The 25012-nt window shown below is 40.3% G+C and overlaps 1 protein-coding gene across 1 annotated transcript in view; it reads right to left on the reverse strand.

Moving 5' to 3' along the window:
• Positions 1-25012, reverse strand: part of ADAMTS5 (ADAM metallopeptidase with thrombospondin type 1 motif 5) — a 51267-nt gene that overhangs the window by 2208 nt on the left and 24047 nt on the right. Inside the window, exons 4-8 of the mRNA XM_009640888.2 lie at positions 12392-12559; positions 5763-6046; positions 4344-4527; positions 3714-3889; positions 2701-2876 (exon numbers count right to left, since the gene is read on the reverse strand). Coding sequence (XP_009639183.1) covers positions 2701-2876; positions 3714-3889; positions 4344-4527; positions 5763-6046; positions 12392-12559 — 988 coding nt within the window. The remainder of the gene's footprint in view (positions 1-2700; positions 2877-3713; positions 3890-4343; positions 4528-5762; positions 6047-12391; positions 12560-25012) is intronic.

Below are 25012 nucleotides of genomic sequence, written 5' to 3' on the forward strand. Positions count from 1 at the left end.
AGACATGCATTCTCATTTCTAAACCTAGGACAAAGTCATTCTGCAAGTATCTCGTACCTGAAAAGTTTAGTGCTGAAACTTCTAGAAAAAAAGGAATGAGAAACTATACTAGAAACACGTAAAAGCAAAGGGGTCTCCTTTGAGCTTGTTTAAAAAACAGACTGCTAATTTTGAGAAGTTTTGGCTGCACAAGTAGAGACTGAACAGACTACAGATTAAACGCTTGTGCTATTCCCCTGCTATTTCCAGCAGTTACAGGACAATGACTAAAACTCTATTGATTTAGCACCTCCATAAAGCTGAAGGAATATGGTGTGAAAAACAGGCTGGGGGGGACTCTGCTCTACAGCACTGCACAAATATTTTTACGTAACAGTTGCCAAAATCACTCTGTTAAAACATGGTATTAAAAGTTACAAAATCATTTGTTCAAAAACTAAAAGCAATGCTGGAGAATTCAAGCCATCTGCACAAAGAACTGTAACACTCCATGTGCACAAAGAAGCATGTGCAGCTTTAATTCTCCTTTTTCCCAACTTCTGACAACTGGGCTTTACAGCCTTTTAAAAAAAGTTCCTAGGAAGCAAGTTTTCCAGAAGACTATGTTTTGATTCCTTCAAAAGAAAAAAAAGTACAAACAAATGTTGTTATGGTGATTGTCTGCTATGGGAAATACTGGTTTCCCCTTGTACATTTAATAGTTTCCCGGTACGTTTACTGTACAGATTGCTACAGCTTGGTTTATAATGGACAGCCATGCAAGGAGCTGCTATTTTTCAGTGGAGAAAAGAGAATTTTACTACAACCTTTTCATATGTAAAAAATATTTTACAGCCAATTAAGATTTCACTATTTTAATGAGGGCTTTATTTTAAAGTCAATTACTCACATAAGGGAATTGTTTCAACCAGTACTTCCAGAAAAAAAATTAATCCTCGTCGCTCCAAAATTCAATCAAAATCAAGTTAGAACACGTTACTGATAGGTTGACTATTACTTTCTAAATGGGGCGACTTTTTGAATGCATTGAGGTTGAATTAGTATTTTACTCTCTCACCAGTCTCATTTCAGTTAAAGGCATGATTTGAGGAGTGAGATGGTAATTTCATAGGAATAATTGTAATAGAATCTCTCCATTTCCAAGTATATCTATGCTACAAATCTGGTCTCACTGAAATTCATGAAGTCCCTTTAAAATTTTTGCTGGAGCCTGGATTCCAGCACAAGGATCATTACTGAATCACTTGAAGTATATCTCGCACGGTCTTCTTCATTTAGACATCCCAGACATTCCAATATTTACAGATTGGAAAAGATTCGGTTTATATAATTACTAATTTGGATGGAAAGTCATTCTTTTTGGACGAGGTGTTTTGGCATCACAGGGTTAGTAATCATTGGGTTACAAGGAAGAAGATTAGTTATGTTTATATTTAGAATAAATTTACTCTCAAAGCCATTTTTGACAGCTATTAACCAGTATGTTCAAATGCATAGAAATAAAAGGTCATTTCAGGAATCAGATTTCAACTTCTGATAGCTTTCAATATGCTATGTAAGAATTTGGAAGATATAAAACAAAATTAAGTTTATGTACATTTTAAAAGATGGTACACTAATGCAGTCACGGATACTGAGGAGGAATTGTCAACTGGAAGTTTCTGTGAGTACATCACTACAGCAGTCCTTTGAGACCTTGGAATCTATATAAACAATAATTAAAAATCCTCATTTTCCTATGAATCCTAAGACTTGAAGAGGGAGGGAAACAAGAGTTCAGACAGAAAGCAGACTTACTTGACATCAGTACCTCCGTACAAAGCTTATCGCTGCCCTCAGTGGTTCCTTTTATTTTACTTGTATTATTATAGTTAAAAGCTGAACTCTGACAGAAAAATGTCTGATGGATAACTGCTATAAATACTTTGACTTAAAAAAAAATCCATCTGGAGATCGATATTTTGCCAATGGACATGAACAGATATAGCAACAGTCATGCTTAAGATGCTACTTCTGACATCTCATCTAGTCATCTAAGCTCCACATATACTCAGCCAGCAGTGTGAGAAGGCATTTTTAGGGCATAATCCCTCTCAGATACTAAGGAAGACTTTTATAGCTGTGCTCTAATGCTGTCTGCTTGTGTCCACTAACTACACAAGGAATCTGTGTCACTAAACCCGGTGGGATGTCCTCATTGCCATTCAAAGTTAGAGGAGATGAAACACATTCTCACCGTGTGACTTGCTAACACAGCAGCACCTGGAAAATGCAGCGTTTCAGGGATACCCAGATTATTCCAACCCCAACAACTTTCTGATTCACTCCTCTCTTCCCTTTCCTCTGTCCTCTAGAAACCACAAGCCATCTGACACAGTGAGATTAGCAAGTGGCACAAGATGCTATACCTTATTCTAGGCCATCTTCCTATTAATGGGGTGCTCACCTCTATCCCTGGCACTTTGTGTCAGGAATGAACTGGGTACAGTGTTTTGCCAGTTGATTATGTGCCAGTTTCCAAGTAATGTTAATAGGCCAGCTGTAAACATCTGGAAAGCGCAATAAAGCACAGACAATGTATTTTTTTTGCTCAATCTTCATATGAAAGAAAATTGCACTTAGAGACAGAAAGAAAGCAAGCACACAGCAGAGTTTCTATTTGCACAACAAGATACATTTAGTAATACTCAAGATCAATACCTCTTTTTGGTAAAGGTTCCCATGACTTTTGTGCAGCTGGAATTGTCTCCTCCACACACCCCGCATTTGTCATACTGGAGCTTTGAACCGATGATGCCATCGCAACCAGTTCGGATGCATTTTCCCCGGACGCAGACTGAATTACTGTACGGTCGACATTCAGTACCATCGGTTACCTAGGCAATCAAATGACCGTTCGTTAAAACTACCATGGAAAAGATCTGCTTTTGTGAATCTGACCGGCAAAACCCAGTTACTTACTTATGTTACCTGCTCAGGACAGAGTGCCTACCCTGACAGACTGAGTTTGTCTAACGTTCCCAGCGCAAAAGCAGATGAAATTTAGCAAAAGGCTGAAAGCAATGACAGGTAACTCCACCGTAAGACACTAAAATGACCCTGGCTTTAATGATGGTCTTACAGCTTATTAATAAGAACAAGAACAGTACTTGTAGATAGCCTTGCATTTGAGCCATCTATGTCTAAATGTTACCTTCATAACATTTAGAGGCAGAAAACTGCAAGTATAAGTGTGGGAGGCATTTCAGTTCGAATTGCATCTAACAAACTGACCACAAGTCACATCTATACTAATTGGCAAATTATTCTACACTAATTGGCTCCAGAAGAGTTACTCTGGACTCCCTTAACGTGATCCAGGGCAAAACTTACCCTTTAACTCATAGTACTCTTTCTCCTCCAGAAAACCTCAGAACGACAGATGACTCTCCAGGCAGAAACCACTTTATTCACTACTGAAAACAAACTACTGCAGAGTGCACTAAGAGGCCCATATTTTTCATTAATCCACATACTGAAATGTGGAAAAATGTCTCTCAGAGGCCAGTTCTGGTCCTAATGTATAATCAGTGGACCAAACCATTAAATCCTATTTCACAGTTAAATATTTGAATCATATTATTAACTTCTTTTACCATGTTGTAGAGAAAGATTTCTAAGATACAGGACACTTCTAAACCAGAGCATGAGATCATGATTGGAGATGCCATTACCTTCTGAGAAAATACCACATAATAGCCAGTTCCTTTGGCTCGGCAGGTGAGCTTGCAAACGTCTCCAGGAAGCACTCCAGCATACTTGGGGACCCATTCAACAAATGTCTTGACACCCTTTGCATCAGACTGATAGCCGTTCCTTGCTTCACACTGCTCTTGTCGAAAAGATTTAGCTGTAGAGTTATTCACATCATTAGTGACTGCTTCAGACCACGCTGCAAATATCATTATGCCCATCTATTATTTCAATTTCTTTTTTACATAAGTTTTAAGTTACGTCACTTCACCTCTTGACTTAGAACTGGCCTTCAAATCCTTCAACTGTTTTAGCTTGGAAATCTTCCCATGACATTATAAGCATTAAAGGACTAAAGTTTGCATTACGGTTCATTTTCCAGGACTGAAATTTCTTTTCATTCAAGCATCCTTTCTGTATGGCGTCAGGGCGGGGGCAGGGGGGGAATAATTATGGCATTGTATTAATGATTAATGTCTTGCCTTGGTAAATACATTTTGGAGAAACTACAATGGATCTTTGTTGTTTCCTTTCACAGTAGATGTTCAACATTTACTACCTATGAACACAGAGGCTGGAGCATGGAGGCACTTTGGCACGAAGGCGCTTACCATTTGCTGGGCAGGGTGCAACGTTGCAGGAGCGGTAGATGGCCCTCTTGCCGGTGCAGTACCGGCCATTGTTTCTAGGAGCTGGGTTATTGCAGTGACGATAAGCAAACTGAACTCCTCCGCCACAGGTACGGGAGCACTGTCCCCAGGGTCCCCAGGACCCCCAGTTGCCATGGCTTGAAGCCTGAAATATATGGAACAGTGGGAGGTAAGGACATCAACCAACTGTGAATAAAGGTGCCTCATCTCAAAGACACTGCTAAGGTTTTCCTCAAATGAAGGCCATTCCTTGGTCGTTTTAATCAGGGATAACAGGTCTTAGGCACCTTCTTTCTCCCAGCAGAGTTAACTTCTGTCTTTTATCTGCACATTGATGACATCTCATTTGGCACTGTGCATGGAAAGGCAATACAAGGCCTTGCTCTGCACAGCTGCCTTCAGCTTGTTCATGGAAGACACCCATGCACCAGAAATAGCGGACATAGTCTTATGTGCTGCTCTCTTATTTTTTGCTATTCCTACCAATAGGACCCCTTAAACTACCTCCAGGGGATTCTGCTCCCAGAGTATGTTCATAAAGCTGATCTATGATTAATTAAATACAATTCTGTGATGTGTAGGTATTGCTCTGAATTGCTGGCAAGAGGTGGAGTTGTCAGATATAGTTTGCAACTCTGCTGAAAGAGTATTGCAACAGCATGTAGAAGGCTATAATTCCATTAAAAAGGTGTTAGAAGGGCTGTAGCTTGATTTGAATCACTCTCATAGTTTGCAACTATCTTCACAAAGCTCTACAAGTCTGTACCTCTTCTGTGGGTATAACAGAAGGGGCAGTGCTACTGTCTAGACAGTAAATTTAGAAGTATCTGAACTGTGCAACTGACAGTTGTCATGAGCCTGGGGACTCTTCAGATGTATAAAGTTGACAGAGGGGACTCTTGTCACTGAGGTACAAACTTTTCTGCTCCAGAAATTATATTCTGGATGAACTTCATTCACCTTTCTCTTTACTAATGTTAGGAACCTGGGGCCTTTCAGATGAGGGCTGTAAAAATTAAATTTACAGATTTAATTTACCTTGCAGTCTGTTGCCAAGAATTCAGGAAGTTAAGAACAGGCTCTTGACAATCTTTCCGTACATCCTGAGATCTGACTTACTGAATGGGCAAATCCTCTACTCTGAAGGGATGCTCCCAGTTTTCCAGGAATGAAGGCTTTTATACTTCAAGAAGAAAACATGCTTCCTGAAACTGAGGAGTGTTTTTCCTATATCCCTCACCAATAACACTCCAATGACATGTGGAAAAATAAGGTAGCTTTCAACCTGACTTCCATGAAGTCTCTTTCACTCCCATGAAAATCAGCACCTTTGAGGATCATGCCTTCTAAAATTCCCTAGGGCCACAGCTGGTAACTTACTGAGTAGTATTTCTTCTTGGTTTTGTCAACACATTTTCCCTGGAGGCAGATCCTTCCTTTTCCACATGGTGTTCCCTCCACAGCAGGCAGCTTCTTAGTCAGACAAACCATCTGACCTTGGCGCACAACTGCACACCAGAGGCGAGAGCACACATCCATACCAGGGCACACTGTGTATTCGGGTCCGAATGCCAGTTTGCACTGACGAATGGCATCATAGGTTTGTCCCGGAAGCTCCTCAGGGCCCAGGATCTGCTTTCTTGGTTGGTCCAGCAAACAGTTACCTAAAAGAGCAAACCACCCTGTTATTACTCATTTCCTAGTTTTCTCTGCAGTGCTACAAATCTGTCAGTTAGGCACACTGATGATGACGGCAAACCTCATTCAGAGGATGCTGATGTGAATGGAAAGGCTCTCTGAGGTGTCATCAGGTTTTGGACAAGGTCATACTATTGCAGCTGTGTTCTCACCCAGCAGTGCACCAGGTGTCGAGCTGCCTGCTTCCAGTCTGAGGGTGTAAATGAGTTTTACTCAGGTCCCTTTGGCCTTTCATCTTGGTTTCCTTTATTAGAATTGACTCTGAAGACATTCCACTCTATTTACCAGTTTGTGATTTAAGGGATGATCAAGACTCATGGCAAAGTAAGCAAAGCTGTAATTTGAATTTTAAGACAGAACATCAGAAATGGTAAAGCTTCTAAAGGGATGCCAGAAAAATCATAAAAAACCATACTTGTAGCCAACAAGGCACTTAAAAGAAAAGAAAAAAGAAAAAACCCCAACAGATCAAAGGAAATATATAAGCTGCATATCAAAACTAATGTTGGCGGTAAATCTGGACTGGGCTTTCCTTGTAGGGAATGATACTTGGCTGCTCTGGAATTAGTTTGAAGAAGGCTATCCATTTTATACAAAAATACATAAGTAACAGAAAGAAAAGAAAAAAAAGAACATAAAGAATTGAATATGTGTTTTGAGATATATTGCAGAGGTCAAGATTTGTCTGGCACACTCTAAAAATGAGAATTCACATTTAGGTTCTAGAGGATCTACTGATTTATTTTTTTTTTACTATTGAAAAACTTACTTGTTGACATGCAGAACTATTTATTCAGTGTAACCTCTTTTACACTTCATGAAAGGGATATGTGGTCTGGGCAAGCTTCACTTATCCTTGGCCAAAATAACTTACCGCAATTTACTTCACTTTGGAACCTACACCAGTGTTCTTCAGCTGGATTACGGGTGAAAAAAGGCTATCTATAAAATCCTCACTATTTACACAAATAGAATAGAATTTCAAGCTATGGCAATGATTTTAAACAAGCCAAATATCCCATCTCTCAGTGGCTTGTATTTCCCCTCCAGAGCACACACTTACTGCAGCTGTTCTTTTTTTCCTCTAAAGACTAAGGCCAATTAACCAAATCAGCCAAAAATTCTTTCTGCATCATCACTTACTACCAAGAAACTCTCTGTCTTGTTAAACTTGTTCCATTTGTCCTTTGCTGACCCTGATTTACCCTAGCCTTATCTTTAATCTGGATTATACTGACTTTTTTAAGGAAGACAAGGTGTGCCAATGCTAACTGATGAGCTGAGTGCCACGAGATAATTAGAAGTACCCTAGCATTCAAAGCCTGTTGTAGTATAAAATAGAAAGTTGTGGTGAAGAGTGAGGAAGCACAGATTTTTTTTTTTCTGGGGTTTCTGAGAAGGCCATCATTGCCAAAAGTTGTCATCAAAACTACACTCTGTAAAAGCAAAGATCAGCGGAAGCCCTACTTCACATACCTTTTGATAGGGGTGGAAGCTAGTACAGTGTTAGGGCAGTGATGGGAAGGCATGTCAACACGTAGTGGTACACACTACTATTATATATGACTGCAGTGTTTATCAAATTCCCAAGTGCAACCATTATTCAGTATTTTAAAACATCGTGATAACACATTAATTTTGCCATGACAGACACTGCTGCCCATCACTGAGATCTACCATGACTGATGTGACTGGCAATATAAATTTAGAGAAAAAAGAAAAAAAAAGTCACATCCTTGCATATACTTGATTTGTCAGTCATTTTAGTTGACACCCGTTTGAATACCTTTCACATGTGAATAACAGACAGGATTTACACGCTTACATAGCAAATACAGAATTTTCTCCCCTTCAGAATACAGGGGAATGAGATCCAAAGTTCTCCTTAACTGACACTGCTCTGAGGAAACATGTATAATGTCTATAAAGCCAGGTGTTCCAGCTGATCTCATATGATAAATTCAAAACTGAAGATAGGAAAGGCCCCTAAGGCTTCCCCACAGGAAAATAATAAAAAAAAAAACTTTACATTTACAGATAATAGCAGTGGTAATCTATGTTTAGACAGGTTGCAATGAAGTACAGGTGTTTTCACTACCAGCTGGTCCAGCCTCCTACTTGCAATGGTCAGAAAAGACAGAGTTAAGAAGTTGGAGAATGGTTTGCCCTGGGCCCCCAGGTTGAGAGGGGCAGAGTGAGCTTCAATTCACTACATTACATTGCAAGATACAGAGCATGTATATATTGCTATTCCCATGTTTTGTCCTGAGTACCAAAGAACATCTGCCCTGGTATAGAGCAACACTGTTGTCTGATGACAGTGTTAATTAAGCCACCTCATTATCTCTCCTCAGTGTGATGTGCAATATATCTTGGGAAAAGAAGGCAGAATGAGATCTGTGCAGGAAGCAGATAATCAGTATATAAATTAATTAAACCAGAAATAGTCATTGTTTCAGGTTGCACAGAGCACCAAGCACTCCGACAAACACAATAAATCGCGAGCAATCATACCATAGCTGAGTGGTTGGCATGACAATAAAGGCAATTAGTACCTTAGGAGAGCGCTGGCTAAAAGCAGATGGAAATAAATGTCACTGTCTTCTGGACACTAACTCAGCCTTTTCTTCCTAAATGTCAAACTGCTGTCTGGGGTCATCTCATGGGTGTAAAACAAACGGTGATATCATGACAGTGATGTTTATAGTTCTCAGAGTGGGCCTCAGGAGACAGGGAATCAGCACCTTGATCCTCCCCAGACCTCCTGGTTGACCATGGACAAGACATCTATATTGGGATTTATTTAGCTGCCTTTAACTGTGTGTAATGATGGTGTCTGCAATTCAGTCAGCTGTCCTATGTTTCACTACTTGGGCAAATGAGTTTATGGTGTAATTCAGCACCACTAATGCAACTCAGGAGATCAGTCAAACCACTCATGCCATTGATTAGGTCCCTCTGCACTATGATGGGAACTTAAATATGCAGTTTAGTAATAGCTACCTACATAGTAAATACCCATATTTTACAAGATGAGTCCACACCCCAACATCACTTTCCAAACTTAGAAAATCACACAGAATCACAGAATCGTTTAGGTTGGAAAAGACCTTTAAGAAGGGTTGTCAGGCTCTGGAATGGGCTACCCAGGGAGGTGGTAGAGTCCCCATCCTTGGAGGTATTTAAAAGAAGGATAGATGAGGTGCTTAGGGACATGGTTTAGTGGTGGGATGGCAGGGTTAGGTTAAAGGTTGGACTCGATGATCTTAAAGGTCTTTTCCAACCAAAGCGATTCTATGATTCTGTGATCATCAAGTCCAACCGTTAACCCAGCACTGCCAACAGGAACATCGGTAATCAGTAAAGTGATGTTAAGGAATTAGAGAGTCAATACTGTGATGTTTGCTGTTACAGTGGTGTGGGGTGAACATCTAAATCCATATGGGAAACTTACTTCAAGCTTTGGTAAGAGATTGACTGTTATATTTATAGTAGAATACTGCTCACAGATCCAAACTTCTGGACTTCATTCACATTTCATTATGCTTAGCCATAAGGAGCAGCAGATGAAGCACTTTATTTATTTCCCCACACCAATGCTGCCATGCCCTGTTTGTCACAAAGCACAATTTATAAGCTCATGCCCGCTCAGACCAAAAGCTTGGTGCAAACTGATTACACTGCCTCTTAGAGAATGGAGGAGTCTCCTCTTGTTCAGTGTTTCCCACATAAGCTTTCTGTGACTATGCAAAATCCCATCACAAACATCCTAAAAGAAAAGCCTGGCCTATGAATATCTGTAATCTTCCGTTGTTACTGCTGTTTTGTGCCTTCCTCGTCTACATTATGCCTGTGACACTGCTCAAAATTACACCTGAATGGTTAAGGTTTTTTTTTTCTCTGCCTAGCAGCACTTGAGAAAGAGAGGATTTTCTTCTTTCTAAGGGAAGATTGAAGGGGAGCACCTTCTTGAAAACAAGAAGGGAGAGAAAACACTGCAACTAGACGACAGTACATCTGCCCCTGCTAAGGAAAAAAAATGAGCAACCCAAAAAGCACACACGCTTATTCTGAAGGAAACACAGAAATATGGCACATTTGCACTGTTTTATGGTCAGCCCAAAGCAGTCGGAAAGGCAGCGTCATGCTCTACTAGGATCCTGTGGTTTCTGGTACACTCAGTGTATGTTACAAATGGGAATTACGGAGCTATGGATTCATTCACTGGCTGCAAGAAGAAAATAAAAGCAGAAGTTCCCTTCCTAAAATAACGCATGTCTTTTCGGCACAGTAATTTCAAGAAACTGCAATTTAAATCATTGACTTCCATTTTTACTTCATAGATAGTGTTTGTGTTAAGACAAATCTTTGATTTAAGATAAATAACTGGAAAACAATAAACTTCGGCAGAAAAGGATGACTGTTTCTTAGAGAAGGTCTCTACAGGCCTGATCTTTCAAGAAAACAGATTCCCTAAACATTGTGTATTTGACATCACTCCAATAGCATCAGTAATAAAATTAATTCCCAGAGGACTATGGACCTCTATGACAAGAGGTTCAAATTTCCTGTAAATTATTTCATCACATCGATAACTCTTTGAGAGTACACGCCTGAGTGATAACTACTCATGAGTATTAGAAAGGGCAATGTACCCTAACTTATGTGTTTAACAGACTGACAGATCCTAAGCCCTTGACATGCAGCAAAGAATACCTGACTTTGTGAAAAGCGTCCGCAGTTGAGGACTGCTAAGCTTTGTGTACAGGAAAACAGCACTCATGCTGAACGAGGAGACCATAGCGCAGCTCTGAAGGATCTGAAGCTCCTACCTGCTCCTCCCAAATGAAAATGGCAGAGTTACATTCTTAGACCTGTAGGACTGATTGTTACAGCCCCTCCTTACTTCTACATTGAGACTGGGTCCAGCTCATGGATAAAGGTCCAAATTTCAAGCATCCCCCCAGGTACAAATAAGCCAAAAGTGAGGTGGGTGGGAGAAATGCTCCCTTTGCTTGCTTCATTGTTGGAAAAAGCAGCTAGCTGGATGCACAGTAAAGAGAAGAGGTCAGGTCACAAAAAAAGGGAAAAAATGAGAATGACCTTTCTACTCGCCCGCAGTGTGAGAGGAACAGAAGAGGAAATGGTAGTTCAGAGTTCCTTGTGCTCTCTAAGAGGTCATTCATGGATGGCAAGAGAGGTCCCTTTTTCTGACCCCAGTGAACAGTACTGTTCCTCAGTAACTAAACTCAAAAAGGAACGTTCTCTCCATATGTGGAAACTAACTTGGTAATATTAAGTCAATGCCAGAGCAATATGGACCATAAAACAGGACAGTACAGATTAATGGATCTCATAAAATTGAGAGAAAAAATGAAGTCATTCTCCAATAGAGGAAAACAGGACAAAATATTTCAGAGAGCACTGAAAGTAGCCAACAAAATATTTAAAAGTAAAAAACCTTTACCTTCAGCAGACATACCATACTTTTTATCCATAAGCATTTCGGTTACCATAACAACTTGATCCATTCACTCAATTATGTCATTTTTATCTCAGCATTTTGGAATTTGAATGGTTTGTTTAAGAACTGCAGTTGCTTTGGGAGCACAACGAAGACTTTAAAATTCATTATAGAGTGAAGACTATGCGTTTTTATTACTACTTTTGGAAAATGAAAGTTTTGCACTTATTCTCCAAAGGGTAAATGACATATTTAATAAAATATTAGTTACATGACTTGGTAAGGAAAGCTCCTGGGGCAGAGGTAATCTTTTATCATATACAGCACAGAGGAGTCTTAATTCTTGCTTACAGCCCCTCTACATAAACATAATATATATAATGGCATTATAAACATACTAAATGTCATTAATGGTAACTAGAACACATACACTCTGCTTACAACTGTAGTCTAACACTAAGGAGACCATATCACCCATTTTAATTTCTGTGAGGAAAAAGCCATTTCCTTGTGTCCTCTGTTTAAAGTACTCTCTGAGCTCATATCTGTGGCATTTGGGAAGAGAAGTCTAATTTCATGCTTTTACAAAAAACACTCCGTGTTCCAAAGCAAATTATTGCCAGCACACGACACACGTCAGCTCTTTCTTCTTTCTTGCATTTGAACCATGCAAAGGGAGGGTGAGACTCTGCCAGCCTTTTAGACCTTTGCCTTGTTTTGCAAGCATTTCCAAGATAGTCCTGAAGATGAGCAAGGAATGAATAAGCTCATATAAAATGTTCTTATTAAAAAAATAGATCACAGTAAAAACTAACATGTAGCTTAGATGAGGTGTGATAATACATACCATGACCATCATCAAAAAATTCTGTTATAGTTGCTGAAGTGCATTTGGACCAGGGTTTTGAAGCATCGATGCTGGTCAGAATGGAGGACATCAGGCGCTTATCTTCCATGGAGCCGAAGTTCTCCTCACAAAATTTGGAGTCATCATGGGAAAGCCCAAGCAAGTGCCCTATAGAAATGAAACAAATAAATAAAATTATATGACTGTCCATAACAGTTTACCAGCTGGAGCTCACAGTCAAGGTAAAATGAATTGTATAATTCATTCTCAGATTTTGAACAGCAGCCCAAAGCAGGCCACTTGAAACCTGGCGTCTCTGCTTGAAGACAAAAAAGCTGTGACAGTTTACACCATTACATACAGCAAGGAAGTAATGCAATGAACTGACATGTCATCGAACTGCACTAATTGAAACCTGATGAAGACTGACGTGAACCGTACTCATTTATACTAGTCAACAATTTAGTTCTTACTGTTTTTCCAAAACATCTTCAGCAAGAAAGACTAATACTTCACTCTGTAAAGATGTTCTGCAACTGTCTAGAAAGGTGCTACAATACCTTTGTAAATGGGCAAAAATGCTAGCACTAAACAAACCGTATGTAAATTCTTACAGTGCACTCCTTGCTCAAGTGCGAGTACCCTCTACAATACATCAAACAATCTGAATAATGTGTTCAAACAGTCTCTTCCATGTAGACAGTCTTGTTTCGTGGGAGGGTGCTTTTTAGTATTGTTTTGGTAAGGGATTTAGTTTTGCTGGGTTTTATTTTTAAATGTATATGGTATCGGACATTTATACTCCAGAACACAAAATAACGTGCACACAAAGGACCACATGATGGAACCTGCAAAAATCCTTAATGTCCAGGGGAGTTCAGTCCAGTGCTAAATGAGTTCTTATAAAGTGCAACAGCAAAAACCTTTTCTGTAGATCAGTGATCCCCATCTTCTCTAGTCTCTGGGCAACAATAGATTGCAGCAACACACTTTGTTCCCTCTGTAAACATCAGGTTTAACTTTCATTTCTATGCCCACACTGGATTCTTTCACAAATTACTATCCAAGAGGTAGAAGCCTGAATAGGAACCAAAGCTGCAGGGCGCTCAAGCATGAACTTAACATTTGATCTTCAACCTAGGCCAGGAGATGATTAATCAGACATCCAGGGCTAGACCAAGAGTGCTTTAATGATAAGGACAAAGACCACCCATCAAAGCCACTGCAGAGAAGTAAACCTGATGCCCTCAAATAGCAGCTGAAGAGACAGATTGTATTATTCTGCAATAACAAAAAGCCTTCTGTGTACCATTGACTTCCTATATTTTGGTATAACTGCTGTTGACTAGCTGTAAGATGACACAAGTAGGGACACTGATGGCAGCATATCATATTCTGATACCCATAGCAATAGGCATGACAATAGTAATAACAACAATAATACCTACAATACAGGCTGGAAAAGAAGAAAATCAGCAAATGTTACCAGTTTGCCTCAGATAAACTTGCTGTTATGTTGTTTTCATCTGCTTTGGGAGAGAAGCCAAGAGGAAAGAGATGGAGACAGCATTCACTGCCGAGCTGTATCTAAGATTAGGGAAGTAGCTAACTGACCAGAAGTCTGTGTTAAGGCTGCAGGAGATCAGAAATCAGGATTTCTGCCCTGTGAGAGAAGCCAAGGTACCATCTGGCAGCCATACTCACATGCTGGGTTCCTGACCTAAGGATGGAGCTACAGGAAAAGTGACAAGAGGACCTTGATCTATCACTTCTAGTTGTACCAGTGATGACTGAGAACAGCCAGTCTGCCTTCTGCAGCTACTGAATTCCCGCTGGAGGGGAGGTGGGAAGGAGAATGAAGAGGGCATGTCTCTTTTTTTCTCTCTTCCCCTGATGTGCACACATTTACCAACGTCATTCAAATGCAGCTACTACTTGAATAAAAGGCCCTGTAGTATTATAAATGCTACTAAGAATTCAAAGAACCTCAGTTAACACCGATGAGAGTTAATACTCCTTTCCTTGTTACTACTGTTGCTAATTGCTATTGCAATGCTGTATCACAAGTACATTGCTGCAAAAACATAATGAATCAAACTTCCATACTGAAGGCATGTCTAATTACTGGTGTATTTTATGTGCAAGTTGTGGGCTTATTCTTCCTGATAGTTAAACCACTTTCCTTTGGCAATACTTACTATGTATGGGACAGATAATGCTATTTTTGTTCTGCATTGAGACACAACTGAATGTCAGTAGGTACATGCCATTTCAATCTGATATAGCACAATATAAATACTTGCTCTGAAAAGATGTCAACATCTTTGTTTTCTTTAAGCCAAATGCTGGTGTTGAGCAAATTCACTGGTAAGATTATGCTTTCAAGCAGACACATTGCTCTGACAGGGTAACCAAATAATCAGCGCGTGCCTTCTAACCTATATAGCAAATTCTGTGGAAGTGTCACAGGCTAAGCGTTCAATGAATCAGCAGCTACTGTGCCAGTGAGGACTACCTCTGACTTTGCCAAAGTCCTAGACACTGACAACGAGCGTCTTCAGGAAACGCAAAGATGATGTTATATTTGGCTGCCATTCTATACAGTGGTATCGCTACGCTTGTATTCGTGCTAATGCACTGAATGGCACCAGGTCACACCACATGTCTGAGAACTACGAGCAGAGCTGACAGGTTAATGAACCTCAACACATGCCTAGTAGTAATATAACTGGACCCATTTTCTGTTGACATTAAATAACTCCTTGTAGCATGTTTCACCAGTGTTCTGCTGACTTAAGCAAACATTTACTAATGAGGGCTTTAGCCCTATCCCCTAGCTTCTGTTGATGTACCCCCTCAGTATGCAGAGCAGCTCCCCGTTTAAATCAGGACCGCACACGTGCTGCTTTGCAGAGCTGTGCAGGAGTTCCAGCCAGTTTCTTGTACTTGAATCTGTGCACTTGAATATGCATGCATTACTGATCAATTATCCAGAAATATTTGTAAAAAATTAGCCCAGCAAGCATGAAAACACCATGCTGGTTGACCTAAGTCTCACTATAGCGATCTCCTCTGAGACAACCTGTATGCTTAAAGGTTGCAGGAACGATGCTTTTGTATTTAATGTCCTACGACTGCTCACAGTCGTAACACTGCAAGAAATTACTTCACTGCAGCATGCTTGTGAAATAAGGTAACGACGTTCTGTCAGTGGAAAAGGAGTTTCATTTCTAAGGAACTAAATAGCTCTGGGTGAATAACAAAATCTGGAGATTTGTTCACAAAGTTTGGCTGAGTAACATCACATGGCATGCAATGCACGGTCAGTGCAGGATATGAGTAACAGTTGGGTGCAAACTAGCAATCTGAGAACTGAATTTTTCAGAGTGCTCAACATTTTATAGCGCCATTCAGAACTACCCAAAGCTCTGTGATGTGAAGGATTCAGTTTTATAGGGCAGAACTCAAGTTTCCCACCCTTAACACCCTCTGATGCTGCTCTGCAATACTTCACCCATTTAAGATACAACTTTTCTCTCTACATGAATCCCTTCCTTGCATAACCTTCTGCAACTTTGTTCATCTTACGTGACAGACATCTCACATGAGCACATAATAAATGACTTAATACAGTGCAGATATACACGGGCCCTGTTAACACTATGCTTCTGAATGTGCAACTTGGACACCTCTGAGTTTCTCTGCTACCTTTGACATTCTCTTACCACCTTGTAACTTCCTCCTTGCACTAACCTGATCAGTCCCACCTTTGGAAAGAACTCATTGTCTTTCCTACATGTGTTTTTCAGCCCCGGCTCCTCCTGCAGTGCGATTTGTAAGCAACCTCAGCTTAGACTACCTACCGTCAGAGCAATGCGGTCACACCACATTAAACTATGGAAATGCTACGGCTGAGCCATGCGAATGCTCGTGGAGCAGGCCAGGGCATATACTGTGCTTTAGTTTGCTCCTGACTTCCCTGCCTAAAGATGGTGCAGTTGCCTTCCCTCTCGACTCTGAGACATGCTGACTCTGCAGAGAATGTAACTGCTGACCTGTGGATTGAAATTGTTCATCCTTTCTTCTTTCCTCCTCCATATGTACAAAAAAAGAACATCCTTCAGATATGAGAAAGCTTGCAGCAAAATCTCAAGCGCTTCACTTTGAGCAGCGAGACTGCAAATTTTTCCATAAAACGACTGAAAATTAGTCTCCCTCTCAAGAAGTGGCTGGACAGTCTCTGCGGAGAAGTTCAGAGTAAATAAATAAAATGAAATGCTTCCCAGGCTACTACTCAGTACAGAACATTTCATCCCAAATACTTTGGCACAAGCACAGGAAATTGAAACAGGGTCATCTTCTGGAAAGCATCAAGCTACCAGCTTCACCTTCAATTAGAGTGCAGCATAACTTCTATACAGTGATAAATGGGGCAAACAGAGGACATACATACCTTATTTACAGTGTCTACTTTGTCGGCAAATCAGGCCATTGTTCTAATGCATGACAAGAACTAAGTCACTTCCTTGGAAGACTTCAGCTTTTCAAGGAGAAGCTTTCCAAAGTATTTGGGAATCTCTCTTGTTATTGTTAAATCTTTCAAAGATAATTTTAAAAAATCAGGACACGGAAAGAAGCAATAATCAGAAAATAATTTCCAAAACACCTAATTCGGATTGTCAGTATATGAGCTTCTAAGTTAACCACCAGTGATATTAGTGAGGGTAATATCTATTCATGGTATTTAAATATATGGATCCTATCTGTCCATACTGATTTGCCAACTTCATACGTATGCTTACAAATACTGTGAATACAAATTTCAAAGAATTTTATGGAACTAAAATTCCTAATACTTGCCACAACCTAAATCTCTCTGCGTCCTAGCTTTAGCTTTTAAGGCATTCTGACCACACTTAAACCAGGTTAGAATATATGACAAACTTCCAATGACTCTTAAAACTGGTTTTTCCTTTCATTAAAAATAATCAAAATTCAAAATATCACAGTGATCTGTAATCTCTAAATACTGTCTAGCTAATATACGCTCTTTTAAGCACAGAAGTGGGAACAACAAAGTACTTCTACATCTGCGTCCTTCGTCCTTCTGAATCCAAGAACTAAAGAAGGGACACTTGCCTTCCCATTGGAAAAGTGCTGCCCCTCCACTCCCCCTCCCTCGCATGCATGAACATGCTGGTATTACCGCATATTGCTGCTCAGGACACTAGGGTGGTTTCTGGCATTTACTGGTGAGGTGCTTCCTCTCCTAAGAACCAATGTGAAAAAGTGACAGGTGATCCTTCAAGTGATCCTGTACGTAAGCATAATTCCAGCAAAAGCTTTGGGCAAAAGCAAAGACTTAATAAACACAAATCTTATAATGAAGGCTTTTAAAAACGACGCCAATTTTAGCACCACAATATTTTGTACTACTATGAACTTCAAACTAGGCTATTGAAAAAAAAAGGCTCCCAGCAGCTGTGTAAAATGATGACTGATTGAGAATTGGTTAGTAGATCATGTGATGTTTTCTACTTAATGAAGCATCTTACTGGTGTTGACAGTTCCCACTGAGTGAAAATGACATAATATAATTTTACCAGCAGGATGGTGTTTAGTTAAGTTATGCTGTAGGAATGCACAAAATGGTAAAAGAAACAGATGGTGAGGAGGCAGGGTTTACCCTCGTGCAAGTGAAGAGGAGCTAGCCTTCTTGTAAACTGGTTCCTTCCCAAACGGCAAAAAGACCAACCAGCTAAATGGACTGACAGCCTTTCTACACAGCCTGCAGACTTTGAGCCCTAGGGTATTTTGGAACGTCACCTGCAAGGGGCTCTTGACACAGCTCAGTCTGTTTAGATCCTGAAGCAAGAAATGAAGGAGTCAATACCAGTCATCAGCCCCTGGATCCCAGTTCACCCGCACTGTCCGCATTCCTGATAGTGGACCTTGCACTGCACAAGCTTCCCTACCCCAGCTTCTACTGAAGGCCAACACCTGTTAAAGCCCAGCAGGAGATAATATCCCCAATGGGTTCAAAAAGAATTCCTACACCTTGTAGGAATGGGGTGTATATTCCTAATATAAAGTGGGAATACTCCAAAGCAATTATGACAAGTCAGCTAAAACTTACATCCTCCTTAAATACCAGGATACAAAGAGCTCTGCAGGTAAATCAGGAGCACATCAGAGCTACGTTGGATGTGTGGTGAAGAGCATTGCTCTGCAGCTGTTTTCCTCCCAGGAGAGTTGGGAAGCAAACCAGGAGTTTGGATATTTCTGAATTTTCTTAAAATATGTTGCCAGACTATCTGTAGTGGTTCTCTGAGTGAACAGCAGGCAAAAATTACTCTTAATTCATTTTCCACTGGTATCTCAAGCACAGGAATAAAGAAAACAAAAAGCATCCCCAATGTACAGCAAGTAAAACCCAGCTTTTGCTAAAAAACAAATCATGGTGGCTCTTCTGGAAAAAAACCCAGCAACCTTGTTTATGGATATACACAGATCTCTAGTGCTTGAACTGAGCAGCACGTCAGAGGACAGCTCTTGTACTGAATTTGACCACAGGGCACATGCAAAGTGACACAGCATGCTAAAAAGTGCTGCAGGCATTGTAATTTGTTTTCTCAGAAAAGTTCAGCTCCGAAGAAGCATGTGTTTCTCAGTGAGATCATGCCTTTCACCTAGTTTTCAGTGGGGATGACTGAGGTACAAAAGAAGGTCAAGTGAGTTGCCCAAGGTCACCCCGTGAGTCACTGGCTCTCATGGGATCAGGATTCAGGAAGCTCCTGGCTCAACGTTCCTTGGTCTAACCGCCAGCCCGTACCTTCTGCACGAGCCTCTCTCTCTCTCCTTTGCTAAACAAAGATTGCATGCAGTAACTCTTTTAAAATAAAGCAATTTCTTTCTGCATGTACTGTTTTTCTAACTAACTTGTGCGAGTACTTGACTCCTCAATAAGAACCACATACTGATATCACTCAGAAATCCTCTTGAAGTCATGGGAAGTTTGCATAAAAAATGATAGACCTAAGCAATAACAATTAAGAAAGTTGGGGTTCTTTTATAAAACAGAAGTGTTTTGAATTACACAAGCTTACAAAAAGCATGCATAAGACTGGCTATTCCTCTTTCTTCACACTTGAACTTTCCTTCCAATTTTCTTTTCTTTGACTGCTATCCATCACTTTTGAAAGAAAAAAGAAAAAAATAATCAGTCTTTCTTTTAAATCTCCACCCCAGAGGCAGTTTTAAATATTTCTGGCTTAAAAGAGTTCTTTAGACTGAATAAAACAATAGTCTGAAGTGCAGCTTCTTCTCAGGAGCAGACATAAAAAAAAGCCACAATCAGACATTCATACACCATTCCTGCAGACTTTACACAAAACAAACCTCTGCTGAAACGGCTTGTTGTAACAGCCTTCTGTGGGAGATCACAGATACATCACCCCCGTCAGACAGACAGTTTTCAGGCAAGATTCTGTCCAGGCAAGGCAGACTAGGCAATCAGAAACCACTATGTCCACATAGACTCAAATGGTCATTAAAAAGATGTGGTCTTGAAGGTCCACACTACATCTGCTATGCTAATCAATGGGTCATGTAGAAGATAACTATTCATTTTAATGAAAAACTGGGAGATGGTGACACCCAGCTCACATCTGTCCAACTCAGAGTAACTCGCAAGGGATGTAATTCATGGTAGCTCATGGTAAATGAATGAACTCTGGGGGATTACAGAGTGCAAGAATGTAAAAATTGCATTGCCTGCTGCCTGTTTATTGGGTAATTCTGCCTTCCTCTCTATAACAGAAGTACTTTCTGCAAAAAACCCTACATGATCATACTGGTAGTATTTACCTGCCAAGGAGGAAAGTAACCCCTGCTTTCCCCTGCAGCCTGGCAGCCTGGGGGTTCAGGCACACACAGCTGAAGTGGACTTCTTTTAGAATCATAGAATCATTTAGGTTGGAAAAGACCTTTAAGAGCACTGAGTCCAACCGTAAACCTAACAAGTCCACCACTAAAGCATGTCCCCGAAATAATTTTTGATAATGATTGTTCTGCAACTTTAGGAAAAACACATTTTCATTCTCAATTCCCTTATGGTTGCAGAGATACTGATATTTCACTCTACATATTTGGCTTTAAGTTATGATGTTTCAGGATCCGTGTCAGCTTTACAAAGCATAGCGCTTGCTTCATCTAATTCCTCATGAGGTTACATGTACACAAAGGTCAGCACAACTCCAGAAAACCTCTGAAAACTCGGGCAATGTTAGTGCTGTGTCTGAGTCACTTCCTGAAGTCTCTGGTTGAGAACTTGGCCCTCCATCTCCTCACTGCTCCGTCAGAATCGCTTCACAGATGTTAAGAAGGCGAAGATCCCCAATCAGACTTAAAAGTAGGCGGTAGATAAAGAAAAGCTCAAGCATATTCAGAACCCGAAGATTCAATTTTTTTACATCCTACCAATTTCCCCCTCCACTTTTCCATACAAACTGTCTCAGCTTCACTAAAAAAAGTTTGGTTTAAGCACCATGATGCTGCAGGTGGAACAATTACATATTACATATAAGATTATAAGTTAATCAAAATATTGTTGAGCAAGCCAAGAATTTTTACCCCAAATTTTAACCAGCAACCTTTTGTACAGCTGATGTTTGTTTTCTGAAGCATCAGTTGAATTTTCTGCCCCACCCTTTACCTCTTGAAAAGGCTTAGTGTTGACTGCCCATCTTTTCTCTTAGCTAAAGGGGATGTGTTCATGAGGGCTTAATTCAAGAGCTTTTGCAAGCAGAAGTTTAGATAGAAACTTTGAAAAAGGTTCAAAGAGAACAATCAAGCAATTTTCCTGATGTATGTCATCAGAGAAGACTTGGATCAGTGTACTCTCTCCCTCTTTTTTTTGTTGCTTTAAGAAAGCAGATCTGCCTAATTATGATTACCTGGATATTTGCCTGAACTTCATCTGTCATGAAAGAAACATAATACGAAAGTCAGACAACCTTCACCACTTTTCCATGTGCCTATGAGACGCTGTGCCCCTGGCAATGTATCCCCCTTGAAATGAAAGGCTACAAAAGATTTGTACCTGTCAAGTCTGAAGCTTGTCTTTATCTGCTTTATCTTGACAGCCTTGAAATCAAAGGGCTACATGTTCAGCAGTGGAAAAGAAAAGACAACTGTAGTCACTTCTGAGTGTATACAAAATAAGCACATGTGGTAAAATATGGAATGAGAGTATTTTTTGACTTTTCTACGGACATCAAAAGCAAGACTAGCATTTAAATACCGCACACATTGTTCTTGGTTTAGTTTTTTTTTCCAAAGAAGGGTCAGAATCATGCAGTTTGCTATAAAGGTTATGTAGGTTAGACATGGTAGACATGGCCCTCTTTCTGCAGAGGCCTACAACTCAAATACAGCCTCAGGCTCTGAGCAAATACTTTCAATCCACTCAGAATTCAGCAAAATGGTGTTTGGATGTATTTCAGTGAACTGCCTGAGTAGGGACCCCAGGAGCAATACCTCACTTCTAAAATGGCTTCTTTACATAAAATTACGCTCTCTAATAAAGCACTGCACTTTGCTGGCAGCGCTCGTGGTATTTTTGTCCTCAGTGGTGGCAGATGCCACAGAATGACGGCATGCTGCAAAAGATTTGGTATTAAGCGCGTCATTTTCTAGTTTCAGTTTCTGTACAGTTCCTTGATATTAGGTGTTACACAGCAGAGCTGTGGGGGAAGTTGTGATAACTTCACATAACCATAGAAAATGAGGCTGAGAGACCATAACCATAGAAGATGATGGCTTGAAAAGCCATCTTGTGCATCCCTCCGCCCCAGGGTAGGACCAGCGTCCCCGAGGCCACAGCTGGTTTAGCCAGCTGGCTCCTGTGAACCTCCACTAACGGAGATCTCACAGCCTCCCCACGCAATTCATTCCTGCCCTTAACTGTCCTTCTGGTTAGATGATTTTGGCTAATGCTTAAAGTAAATCTCCCTTGCTGCAATTTAAGGCCATCACCCCTTGTGCTGTCCCAGGTGGACGCGGAGAATGATTTATTACGTAAATTTTCGCAATGATTTTTTTAATATATTTGAAGACTGCTTTTATGCCCCCCCTTTGGCCTTCCCTTCTCTAAAGTCACATGTAAAAGATAAAAGAAGACTAATGAACAGAGGTTTAATTAGTTCCATGTAGCAATTTTAAAGCTATATTCTAAAAATAAAATACTTGGAAAGAACATCAGTAAACCATATTACTCAGGAGAATAGGAGTAATAGCATACCAGTGTGGTTGCATAACAGAGAAATAGGAACTTTGCAAAAGGTCAAATGAACATTACCACTAAGCAAAAAGGCAGTGCTTTCTCTGTACCTCCTCTTAAAAGAAAAAAAAGGAAAAAGTACTTCAGGAATGATGGAAAGAATAAAGATACATATAATTAAGTTATTAGACCCATGTAACTCTCACTAGAACTGAACTGGAGCTTTGCCTGCTTAAAGACTGCAGGAAGGATGCTTTTGTATTTAAGGACTAGATCAAAACTCAAGAGACCAGTTTAATCCTTGGCTTTCCTTGAGACTTCCTTTGTGATTTTGGGAAATTACCTATTGATAAAACGGGCAGTAGCTCAATTTATTTTCTCTTGGACTCTTTTCATTTTGTCTTTATAGATGACAAATGCTTTAGGATGGCGGGCTGTCTGTACTGAAGCATGCGGGACTCCAGCGCAGGAGGAGTCAAAGTAAGCAGAAACTTCTGACTGTGACTGCATCACAAAATGCAACACCAGGAATTGTCATGTATTGGATATAGCTTATCACAAGAGATGTTAAATGTAACTTCAAATTGATTGACTGTGTCTGTTGGTGATGCTTATCTTCATGGGATGTATAGGTTGGGTTATAGTTCAACACTGTAAAAGCAACAAATCCCCACCCCAAAAGTCCAGGGTATTAGAGTGAGAATCCAGTTATTTTTGTTTCTTGATGGTTATTTTAATAAGGGGTATATGGAGAAGCAACATCCTAGTGCTGACCTACGAAAATCATTAAATAAATGTTAAGATTATGAGCAATCATGGGTTCTTTAATGCTTTTCTCCAGATGTCTCTGTGAAGCAGGGAAGTGCATGAAATAAAGAAACATCATTTTTTACAGACAATAGGCTGATGATAACCAAGACTTGAAGAATGTCTCCATACTGTGCCTAAGCTAGCTCAGATATCCCTGCAAAGCTGAAGGAGTTGCTTAAAAGTCAAAAAAGACATCCATATGCCACAACATGGAGCTGAACTGATGATTTCAGGCAAGAATCCAGAAGACTATTTTTGCGGCAGCAAAGCTACTGCTGTCCAAACTGATAGCAGCATGTCCTTTGCTAGAAAATAACCATATATAGATTTATCATTAGTGGCTGGATGTCTTAATAGGCTATGATTTACAAGTAACATCTATGCTATTAGCACTGCTTCCCTTTATTCCGAGGAGAAACTGGACTATCACTCTCAAAGTTACAAGGTTTCCTCCTGTTTTTTGTTGCATTATCCTCATTTTCTGCATTTGACAGTGGAAACAAATTATTCCTGATTTTCCTACATACAAGTAGGACAAGATTCAGGTCCTACCTTGTCAATCTCTATATATGAATCTCCACCTCTTGTTGAAAGCTAATCAGTTGTACTAAGAATTTGGTTGCACCTATTTCTTTCTGTGCTCTCATTTACTGCTCTTTGGAGATTTTGCCCGTTACTGCTACCCATTCATACTCTCCTCCTCCAAAACTACTGGTCAAAATCCATCTATTTTATGTGAAAGAAATTAGATAAACTTCTAACACATAATGTAGTAGAAACCTTGGCAACAGATGCAGCAGGCTTTATTCCGTAGCAGGCTGCTTTTTGGCTCCCCATGCATGCATCCAACCTGAGCCCCTGAGCTGTGCATCGTCCTGTTTGGTTGAGCTGCAGTTCCATTTACTTTGGTTGCCTTCCAGAGAAAGAATCTGATCCTCAGAAATGCTCTTGGATCCTTCAGAGAGGAAACAAGAGCACTCAGATCCCCTTGGAAGTCAAAGTGAGGACACACAGCCATTCCCCGGATCAAGTCCATGCTAATGATGCTGCATCCGCTACGCATTCACACGCAGCAGGGTTATTTAAAAAACTGTAGATGGTGACTTTGATTCATCTAGCAGCTCACCTTGCTCCTCCCACTGATAGAAAGGAACACCTTAGGCTTAGAGCCCTTAGCATCCCCTCTGTCTTGCAGGGCATGCCCTATGTTGCCAGGTGAACTCCACGGAATAACTAAGCCGCTGTAAAATTAAAGCTACACCCTAGCCACAGGACAGGGGGAACTTTAAGACTTCTGAACTGTAGGAAGAAATCTGGTCTCCAAATAAAATAAAGCAAGGTTTTCCCCAAAGTGCTTAACTAAAGGGTATCCATGCCACACTTTTATTTTTCATCCTTTTTTGACCTTTAATTTAATGTAAGTACTCAAGCAATTTTAGCTGTGTTTTCTTCTCAACTTCTCCCACTTCAGGCCACACACACAAAGATCATTCTGTGACTTGACACCCCTCCTTTCTTAAAATCTTATGGTG

The sequence above is a fragment of the Egretta garzetta genome, unplaced genomic scaffold, assembly GCF_000687185.1.
Source record: "Egretta garzetta isolate BGI_Z169 unplaced genomic scaffold, ASM68718v1 scaffold45, whole genome shotgun sequence".
In the NCBI taxonomy this organism is placed as follows: Eukaryota; Metazoa; Chordata; class Aves; order Pelecaniformes; family Ardeidae; genus Egretta; species Egretta garzetta.